This window comes from Syngnathus leptorhynchus, chromosome 10 (assembly GCF_054491065.1).
Source record: "Syngnathus leptorhynchus isolate UIUO chromosome 10, UIUO_Slep, whole genome shotgun sequence".
NCBI classification, from domain to species: domain Eukaryota; kingdom Metazoa; phylum Chordata; class Actinopteri; order Syngnathiformes; family Syngnathidae; genus Syngnathus; species Syngnathus leptorhynchus.
The window spans coordinates 9,820,113-9,830,785 of NC_141204.1; the positions used below are offsets into that span (position 1 = coordinate 9,820,113).

Sequence of the window (10,673 nt, forward strand, 5' to 3'; positions counted from 1 at the left end):
GGAGATAAAGCACATTCTGTATCTGAAGGTGTGACGTGAGGGCATTTCAATTAGGTACAGTATGGCTTTACCTTCTGTCGGCTCATTCATTGAGCCACATTATGCCAGATAATCACATTTCCTTATCGGCATCCGGTCCAGCTGTATTCTTCTCACTCATGCTGGAGCACTTTACCTCTTCCTCTTTGTGTGTTTTGCCTATCACGTTTGCTAGTCATCATAACATCAGTATGGAACAATTGACACTATTCGCCCTTTGAGATTATGAAAATATACCATTCAGATAATCAGATCCTGCTGAACCAAAATGCAATTATTATTATTATTTTTAACCTTCATTAAGTTATTCAATTTTAATAGTATTTCTCTTATGGAATGGAAATAAATAGTTGCAGTATTTGAAATTACATTGTGTAAATAAATACACCCACTCAGAATAAAAACTGCCTGACTCGGCAGTGCAATCAAAACATTGTCTAGACACATGAGAACTGTTATACGATATTGCACAGAGTCCAATATGAGCTCTGAACAGAACCAACAAAAAATTACTTCAATGACTGTTGCAGTTTCAGGCCAGGCTGAATTGTATTCGTCTTGCAAGCACATGCAAGTCAAATATTTTGAACCCGCTTAAGGCAGGAATTTCTTTCTTTTACTGTTCCGAGGAATGTTTCCCCTCTCAAACTTCTATTTTTTGGTTCAATGAAATAAGACCGCATCTGGAGTTTTAACCCAATGAACCGCAGCTCCATTTAAATACCTTAATTCACCTAATCTGATGGTAATCCCTCCGGGCATTAAAGGGGATTGTGTCACAATAGAAGTCATTATTTGGTGACAAGTTTAAACAGCCTCTCCATCATTGTTCCACCTCATTCATTTCACACCCCAAATACCCAACCATCTCCTTCTTTCCCAGTTCAGCTTCTCTTTAATATGCTGAAATACAGCATGTGCATTTTCCTCTGTTCATATTAAACCATTTTGACAGGAAAAAGTTGGAGCTGGTGACCAACTTGAGTCTCCTTGCCCAATAAAGTATTAATGATTAGGTAAAAAGAGCCCATAATGTATCATACAGTAGTGCGGTCTTGTGGGTCTTTGGGTCAAAGATCACACTCCATTGGCTGTATAGCTGCTGCCAACTTTGATATGGCTCAACTCACAAAGACCCTTGTTCATTTAATTCTCTTACTTAAAACAACCTATATTCTCAGTCTCCTACTGTTCCCTTTGTTCTTGAATTACTGGGGGTGTGGTGAGTTTGAGTAAAACACCGGAAATCTGTCAACAGATTAAAATATACTGTAGATTTGCGCAAGGGCACGCAATTTATGCAAAATCAAATCAGAAGATAATTTGATGATTATGAATCACAACTGTAGTTTCACAGTTCTGTTCCCTTCTCCTCTCTTCTTTACACAACAGAGATTGATAACATGATGTCCAAGACGTCAAAGGTTTTCACAGCAGACACCTTGCAGCGAGTCACTTGCGACGCCCCACGGGGGCGACCCCAGCCCGAAGTCTGGTGGGAGAGAGGCGGTCAGCGGTTGCCCACAGAAGGACGTGTGTACCAGGATGGCTCGGATCTGGTTTTCAGTCCGACGGAAGCGGGAGATTCTGGAATCTATAACTGCATTGCTCAAAACAAGGCAGGCCGCAGGACACAGGAAGTTTACTTCACTGTGGCCAGTGAGTCCAAAACAATACATTACATACTAGTTGACCATTATTTTTAAGAAATTAGAATCATACTCAATGATGACTCAATCCACTTTTTTATTTGTATACTTCATTCCACATGATGGAACAAAAAAAAAACCACTGGTTTATATGACAAGGCTATGGGTTGACCCAAGAAGTTCCTCTACTCACTTCAACATTGCCAAGTCATTGGCACCATATTGCCATAACACAGTAAACACAGTGTGTGGGGGGCTGGGGCACTCCTAGCCCACCCTCCATCAAATGTCCTATCCAATATGTATTTATTAATCCAATGTAAATCAGAACTGCAAGTGCATCTGAGTGCATGTCAGATGTTGAAATGCAACACTTGTTGTAAATCAACAACGTAAATGCATATATTTTTTTATTAATACAACTAAGGATCACAATAAATAATGCCTTAGAGTAGCACACAGTTTCCTATTACATACACAAATAATACATGGAGTTGAGTCACACAGTTGATCACTTGGCTGTTACAATTATAACGTGTGAGTGTGTGGGACTGTAAAATGTCTTGGCTCATGTGATATACACGTGTGTTCTCCTTCAGCCTCCCCCGTGTGGGTAACACGTCCCCAAGACAGTCCTTTGGAAGAAGGTAAAGCGGGTTATCTGCACTGTCATGCCAAAGCAACTCCTGAACCTGAGGTCACATGGCTTCGCAACAACATCATGATCACACCAGAGGTCAGTTGTCACGGTCACATTCCACACTGGCCTGTGTGATGACGCCATTTTAGGCTTTGTAGATAGCTTGGCATTTGGGGATAGTTTGACTTTTTCTTTGAGCCTATTGGCTGTCAAACATAAACTTGTTCCCCCATTAATATTTATAAAGAAAAATGTTCTTGTTGCTATATATTCCCCCTAAATGTTTCCACAATGTCATGCTCATTTTCAGATAATTTAGCTGGGCTTGTCTTGAAATGTTCTTGCCAGGATTCTCGTTTTAAAGTATTCCCAAACGGCACCCTGAGGATCAACAACGTCGAGGTGTACGACGGACAGATGTACGGCTGTGAGAGCAAAACAGTGGGTGGCCGACTATCTGGCCAGGCCAGAGTCACAGTGCTGGGTAAGACAGCAATATTTATTTTTGCTTTGCCTTGTTGGCGTAATTCCAAAACAGATCAGTAATGCAGTGCTCAAGAGAAAATCTAAAACAAATGTGGTCATGCCTTTGGGCCTGTGTGTGTGTTTCTTAAAATAGGAAGAGCTGGAGGACACCCACGGAGGTGTTAAATGTGACTCATGTGCAGCAGCTTTCGTCTGACCTCCTTTGTAACACTTTTCTCTAAAATGAATGCTTCTGCAGATGATATGACGTGCCATTGTTATGTCTGCCTGCTTTCTCTATTTCTAAGATGTTCGCCTCTGATACTTTTCAGTTTTCTTCGCTTATAAGTTATTTTCGCTTGTGCACATTGTACAGCTTTCTCAGGTGTGTTTGAATCTTTTAAAGAGCAATTTCCAGTTTAGGCTAATTCACAGTTTGAAGTGTTAGGAATAGTAACCGTCGAATGGAAAAAAATGGTGAACTGACTCATTCATGTCTGCTGCACATGTGTTTTGTTAGGCCCCACTTTTATGTGGAACGAGTTTAAGTTGTATATCTTACCTTATTATTGGCACGAACGTGTTTATAAGAGTTTAAGGGAGAATCTTGAGAAACGTCACTATTATTCAAATCAAGCCTAATATGCAGAGTGCCTAAAACTGTACATTCTATTAATCTACAACCACGTAGCTCAATTTCTTCTGCCTTAACAATTTAACATTTTATCAAAGTATACAAAATCTCACTGCTTCAGAGTGCTGGGAAAAAAAACTTGAATATTGATTTTGAAAATGCTTGAAACACATTCAATCAGCTCGACATGCGACGCCACTTCCCCTTTGTGTCCGCCGTGTGTGTAATACGTGTACGTGTGTTGTTTTGACTTGTTTCAGAGAAACTCAAGTTCACCCCAACCCCACAACCCTCCCAGTGCCTGGAGCTGGATAATGACATCACCATCCAGTGCTCGGCTAAAGGCAGAGAAAGTCCCAACATACGCTGGACTAAAGCAGGTATGCTCTAAGATCATAATATTTGGGTCAAAATGGAAAATGGAGTTCAAGATAAGGCAAGGAAAATAAGAAACTAAATTCCTCAACTTGTCTCTGTGTAGTATCAGTTTAACAAGCGCTCAGGAAATGCAATTAAATGTAGCTCTCATGCATACATTAATGCACGCCTCTCTATGCCTGTGTGGGTTTTCCCAATGTACTCCGTTTTTTTCCACAGATGCTTTTATGTCTATATAAATTAAACAATTGTGGCTGACGCAAGAAATGCGCTGATCTCTGACTAGATGAGCCTCATAAATTATTGTTTGCAATGTATTGAGAAAAATGAAGACAAATTCAGTTGTTTTTCATGTCCCTTTTCTGCTGTCTTTTGTCGCCCCCTGCAGACGGAGGAGACCTTCCACCTCATGTGGAGCAGAAAAACGGCCAGCTTCGCTTCTCGAAAGTCACCCGCAGTGACGCTGGCAATTATACCTGCATCGCCTCCAACAGCCTTCAGGGGGAGATCAGAGCCTTGGTGTCCCTCACAGTGGCAGGTAAACAGCCCATTCATCATTGTTAGACGCGGGCGGGCAACTTTGAGAGAAACTTGCACAACCACATACCCGCCACCTCTCCCATGTTGCAAGTCGTTGTGGTTTCACTATATTTGAGGGTACTTTGATGAGGAAACATTTAGAGATCATTCTCAGTAAGCGGCAGCATTTACTGGCTCTCTGTGGCCTTTTTTACAACCTCGTAATGAAATTACACTTGGCCAGCAGAGTGTGACTGTGAGCAACCACAGTCGCCACAGCCTTTTAGTTTGCGCCCACATGAGAACAAAGAGTAACTGAAGATAATGTATTGTGCGTGTGTGTGTCTTTTCCATGTACACATTTTAGTGTACATTCGTTTTAAAGTAGAGCCTGAGAATACGACAGTGTATCAGGGCCACACGGCTATACTGCACTGCCAGGCCACTGGAAATCCCGGGCCTCACATCCACTGGATGGTAAAAGACAAGACGCTGGACATCAGTCGGAACAGAAGGTAACAAAGATTAATGTCAAAAATACACTTTATAATTCATACGTGGAATAATCTGTACTAGAAGTTGCGTGAAACCATTCTTACCAAAGAATTCTATTTCCATTTGTCAAAATGTATGGTTGAGCTGCTGAAGTGATTAAAAGTTATCAGGATCCTTTAGAGTGGTGCTAAAGATTGTTTCCTTAAAATTGTCATTCCTTCTCTCAGGATCCAGAAGATGGCTAATGGTTCCCTGGTGATTTCAGACGTCACAACAGATGACACGGGCAGATATACATGCGTGGCTGGAAACAGCTGCAGTATCAAAGACCGCGTGGCTCAACTCTATGTCGTAGGTAAGTTACGCACACACTAATCAGAGCACGCACAGTGTGGACACAAGGCGCAATTCCACGTGTTGGATGAAAACGTTCATTAAACCTTCCCACTCGTCTCCTCATTGCACTGACAGGTTAATAACCATGTCTACCTTTGTTATAACCACAGCTGTCAGTGGGTTGATGGAACTGGGCAGGCGATAGATCGAATACTCTTTTGTCTCCTGTGGCTTGTCTGAAGCTTAAATATACAGTCAGGCTTTCATTAAGATTGTCTGTTAGAGAAGCTCAACGATACAGTCATACTTTCTCACATCCCATGTGCCAGAGACAAATGACATTTTGCTCTGACAAAATGAAATGAAATTGGCTACTCTTGTTCTTTATTAATGCACACCGCTTGGATGTGTGCGGCCGTTAGATAAACCAGCACAGACGCACGACGAGGATGAGGACAGAGCGCCTTACAAGATGATTCAAACCATCGGCCTGTCTGTGGGGGCGGCTGTGGCGTACATCATCGTGGTGCTCGGCCTCATGTTCTACTGCAAGAAGAGGCGCAACGCCAAAAGGCTGCACAAACGTCCAGATGGAGAGGAGCCAGAGATGGAGTGTCTTAATGGTATACTTCTTTAATTCAGACAAACGTTTCAATCTTTATTGTTTTATTGAGCCAGATATTCTCAAACAGGTGTTGCAGTCTGAAAACTTAAGATTTGGATATTGTTGGAATTTGTTGTAAAATACAGTAGATACTAGAATACAGGTACTACTGCTGTTAAGTTTTGAGAGCATAAATGATTTTTGAGATGCAGTCTTGTGTAAATTTGGAAACTCCAGAACTTCCTCAGTTTTTCCTACAAACATGAGAAGTCAAGGTGTTTGCTGCCATCTTGTGTTCATTCTGTGAACTTCAGAGAAAAACATGAAGCCATAAATTATCGTGAATTAACAGTCTCTTGCATACTATGATGGCATTGTAAAAATCAAACTGAAACAAAATTCTAACCTTAGACTGTAACTACAGTAATGAAGTAACTAATAATAATTTAAATATTTGCAAAAGATTAGCTGTAAGGATGAGGCTGTGTTGCTAAACCATAGTTTTGATTCAGATTTCACTTTTGGCAGCAATTAAATTTGAACGTTTCCTTTTCAGCCTCACTATGTTGAAACCATAGTAGGTGAAATTGTAGTTTTTGTTCTCATTGTATCCTGCTCCCTTGAGAAATCGGAGCCTGAAGCACAAGAAGCATCGATTCCTAAAGCATTGATTCTTGCAGGTGACAGATGTTCACCCTTTAGTAGTATGTAGGATGATGTTGCACTCTCACAATGTTTTTTTGTCATTCATATTGTATGACTAAACTTATGTTAGCACTCACTTTCTTGAAGGAATATTTAAATGGTCACGGCCTTCATGTTTTGCTTGTCAGGAGGAGCCGTTCAACAAAATGGCCACACCGCCACTGAGATCCAGGAGGAGGTGGCACTCACCAACATGGGTACCATGGCAACAACCGAGAAGCGCCACAGCCACGCTAACAGCGACAAGCTGCATTTTCCCCGAGCGAACCTGCAAACAATCACGACCTTAGGTAACGTTCGCTTGCTGCTGCATACAAACACGAAGTACGACATCGACCCAAACCGTGACGTGCGGTGCAGGTAAAGGAGAGTTTGGGGAGGTGCTGCTGTCCAAAGCCAAGGGCATCGAAGAGAGGGAGGAGGAGACGGTGGTGCTGGTGAAGAGCCTCCAGACTCGAGACGAGCAACTTCAGCTTGATTTCCGCAAGGAAGCGGAAATGTTCGGCAAGCTCAGCCACCCCAACGTAGTTCGCCTGCTGGGTCTGTGCAGAGAGGTCGAGCCACACTACATGGTCCTGGAATACTACGACCTGGTACGCTTACTGAAAGACGCCGGTCGATGGTTCAGGAGAATTTGACGCTTCACTTAGTCTTTTGGGTTTTTGTCAAACCAGGGAGACTTAAAGCAGTTCCTGAGGATTTCCAAAAACAAAGATGACAAAGTGAAATCTCAGCCTATCAGCACCAAGACCAAAGTAAGTGTTCTGAATTAACACACTTTTCAAAATTAGGACCCGTTACCTGACAAACTTTGATCCTCAAATTTGCCTTTCAAAGTTTCCCAATACTAATTTATTGTCAAAATATTTGGACAAGCAGACAAGAAAAAAAAAAATAGGTCAATGTTTGAATTTGTTGGGTATAGATAAGGTAGGATTTAGGTATTTTGCAGTAATAAACACTGCTAACTGAAATATGTGATGCTTTGATTTTGATTCAAATGTTTTCCCAAAACAAAAATAAAAAAACAAATATACACCATTAGATAAAGGATTTATGGTACATTACATTAGCTGAGATCACAATATAACCTTACACATCAACATTGAATCGAAATACATTTATCTAAATTATGATCATCAGATTAAAAGCACAATATTTAGATAAAGCACAATTTGGAATAAGATAATAATTTTAAAAAATGAAATTGAATTATGTTAAACAACTTAATTCACATGATTACGGCCATACAAAATCATACAATAAAGTTAACTGGAATAGCAGATATTCAATTTCAATCGAGTAAATACCAAATGGCAGGTTTGAATTCTCACATCCTATTTACTGACTGTAAATTCAATCTTACTTAGCGGTCCATCTATTTTGTCACTGTGATCACGAGCGCCACATCCAATAATGACTTGAGCCTTCCTCTTGCCAGGTTTCCATCTGTGCCCAAGTAGCTCGCGGGATGGAGCATCTGTCCGTTCACCGCTTTGTTCACAAAGACTTGGCGGCCCGAAACTGCCTAGTCAGCAGTCAGAGACGCGTCAAAGTGTCGTCGCTCAGCCTCAGCAAAGACGTTTACAAAAGGTTAGATGAGTCAGTGCTAAGAAGCATCGGTTGGTTGACTGCTAACCGTGCTTGTCTTTTGTGTGTGCACAGTGAGTACTATCACTACAGACAAGCATGGATCCCCTTACGTTGGCTCCCGTCAGAGTCTGTGTTTGAGGACGACTTCTCGACCAAGTCTGACGTTTGGGCCTTCGGAGTGCTCATGTGGGAGGTGTTCAGTCACGGAGAAATGCCGTACACCAAACTTGGAGACAATGAAGTGCTCGAAGGTCAGCATCGGCTTTCTGGTTGTGTTGTGACGTTCTAACAAAGAGATAATACAGCTAGCTGTCTAATGATTGATTATTATTATTTTTTTTTTTTTTTATCAAGCCTTTTGGACTACGGATCTTATGAATCTATCCAGTTAACTAGCTAATATAATGTCATCATCTCTTGTGTGTGGCGCCGTCCTCTTGCAGGCCTCCAGAGCGGCAAGCTGAAACTGCCTCCCCCGGAAGGGTGCCCCTCCAAAATGTACAAGCTGATGGTCAGCTGCTGGGCCCCCAGCCTCAAGGAGCGCCCCTCCTTCAGCGACATCGTCCAAAATTTGGGAGAGTCGCCCTCGGACAGCAAAGTCTGAGACGCCGAGAAGGGGAACGCCCTTTCCCCTATCAATAAAGACAGCAATGTCTGACATTTCAGGGAACAAGAGTTTTAAATATGCATTTCAGACAAAGGAGGGTGTGGAGGAGTTTGCCATATCAGAGGATGCACACTCAATTTTTTTTATTTTTATTTTTTTTTTCCTCCCCGAATGGTTATTTACATGGGAGTAGCGCCGGGAGTTTACGTTTGCCTTAAATGCAACATGGATGACCGCTCGGTTCAATTCCCTGTCTGTGTGAACGCTGAGACTCTTCACAAACTCGGTGCCTCTACCTGTGTGCGCACACACACATGCAGCTCAAATCAGAATCAAGCACAACCTGTCAAACAAAGCTTCCATTTTGAACGGCCCAAAACAAACGCCTGTGCTTGAACTCATCCTCAGTGAGCCCTCATCATCACCCGATACCATACGGATGCGCCAAGTGTGTGCGTGTGGGTTTTTATTTTTTGTGGACTATGTAAGCTCCAGTATGTGCAGCATGAAGGTGTGTAACTGTTACAAATGTGATGTGCAACATGAATTGACTTGTTTTAAAAATGAGCCCGTCTCATGATGATGAACAAACAAAAAGGATCTTTTAGAATGCACCCAAGAAATAAGACTGTTCCAGTGGAGAGTTTGTATCTTTTAATGAGTGTGTTTTGTTCTTGTATTAACCTCGATGTTCTCCCAGTGCACCACAATAACACGTTAACTTGTTGTGATGGTGTCCAAATAGCAGGAATCCATTCGAGTATGTTTAACTTTGCAGAGGTCCAATCACTTTTCCTCTGGGTCCACTTGTTTCTGTGTGCAATGTTACAAAATGGGACCAGTGTACATAATGTTAGAGGCCTTGCACTAACTTCACCTAAAACATCCCTCTTTGTCTCCATGCAGGTGCCTGTTTATTTATTATGAAGGTCCTGTGTTGTTGTTTTTTTATATTAGTAGATCTGAGGTAGTTCTGCTATATGTTTCTCGTTATGATTCAGCTCAGTGTGTGCATAGCCTGGCTAAGCAACTATCACAAAGTACAAAAAAAGATGGTCAAAAGAGTGACTACTAGTCACCAGTACTTACTAAGTGCCTGGTAAATGAAGGATGATCTAAAAACGCTTCACTTTTTTTCCTACATGAATGAAATGCCTTTGTGCATAAAATAGTTTTTATATGTTGTTAGTGTAATATTTTTTTTAATGAATGCTAGACACTCACATGTAGGCATTTTTTTTTATCTGCTTCAGCAGAAGGGCACCATCATATATGGATATATATATATATATACACAAGTATACATACTGCTGTCAATAAAGGTTCACAGTTTTTACCCGATTAGTTGTTTTAATAGGTTGTATTTTTAACAACCTGCAAGAGAAGTGTACTCGGCTGGCCACAACATGAGGCACACTTTAACACTCTGAATGTGATCTTTATTAAAGGTTTTCCATTACAATGATAATTCTTAGTTTGTCTGACATGTAGAAGGGCTGAAAAGTAATTAGGCAGAGTTTTTAATACAATCTCTTATTATAGCCATCTGATCAGATGAACGTGTACATACAATCCATCTGGTAGTTCTCCGTGGTGCAATAGTTGCCAATGGCTTCTCTATAAAATGTTGCAATCTGTGAAGTGAGCTTGTGAGCTCTTGACAAATTCTCTTGGCAAATGTTGGTGCGTCATTATGAAGGGAACTGCTTCTTCATATTTCAGACAAGCCTCTGCACGCTTAAAAGACTTGGATAAACAGCTATAAATGACCAAAATATCCTGCATTCTTCTATCAGTGGATTAAAACTTTTAAATCGGACTGGACTGACCTAATAATACAAAGCAATAAATAGGATAAGCAGACGTTTTGTTACAAGTTTTTCCTTCAAGCAGCCTTCTGGTGTCACGTCCTTAATGTGCCTCTAGGGGGCGGTATATGTTTTGACTCCCTTGTGAATAAACTTGACCATGCTGTCTGGACAAGATCTGGCATTCTGCAAACATAGATC

At 41.3% G+C, this 10,673-nt stretch overlaps 1 protein-coding gene across 2 annotated transcripts in view; it reads left to right on the forward strand.

The window, feature by feature from the left end:
* ptk7b (protein tyrosine kinase 7b) overlaps positions 1-10,519 on the forward strand; it is a 49,217-nt gene extending 38,698 nt beyond the window's left edge. For both annotated transcript variants that reach the window (XM_085922547.1, XM_085922548.1), the window contains 14 exons: positions 1,432-1,698; positions 2,288-2,424; positions 2,677-2,812; positions 3,688-3,807; positions 4,194-4,343; positions 4,692-4,839; positions 5,047-5,174; positions 5,578-5,778; positions 6,593-6,754; positions 6,825-7,057; positions 7,139-7,219; positions 7,906-8,057; positions 8,130-8,308; positions 8,501-10,519. In XM_085922547.1, the coding sequence (XP_085778673.1) occupies positions 1,432-1,698; positions 2,288-2,424; positions 2,677-2,812; positions 3,688-3,807; positions 4,194-4,343; positions 4,692-4,839; positions 5,047-5,174; positions 5,578-5,778; positions 6,593-6,754; positions 6,825-7,057; positions 7,139-7,219; positions 7,906-8,057; positions 8,130-8,308; positions 8,501-8,661 (2,255 nt within the window). In that variant the 3' untranslated portion in view covers positions 8,662-10,519. The remainder of the gene's footprint in view (positions 1-1,431; positions 1,699-2,287; positions 2,425-2,676; positions 2,813-3,687; positions 3,808-4,193; positions 4,344-4,691; positions 4,840-5,046; positions 5,175-5,577; positions 5,779-6,592; positions 6,755-6,824; positions 7,058-7,138; positions 7,220-7,905; positions 8,058-8,129; positions 8,309-8,500) is intronic.
* Positions 10,520-10,673: the final 154 nt, after the last annotated feature.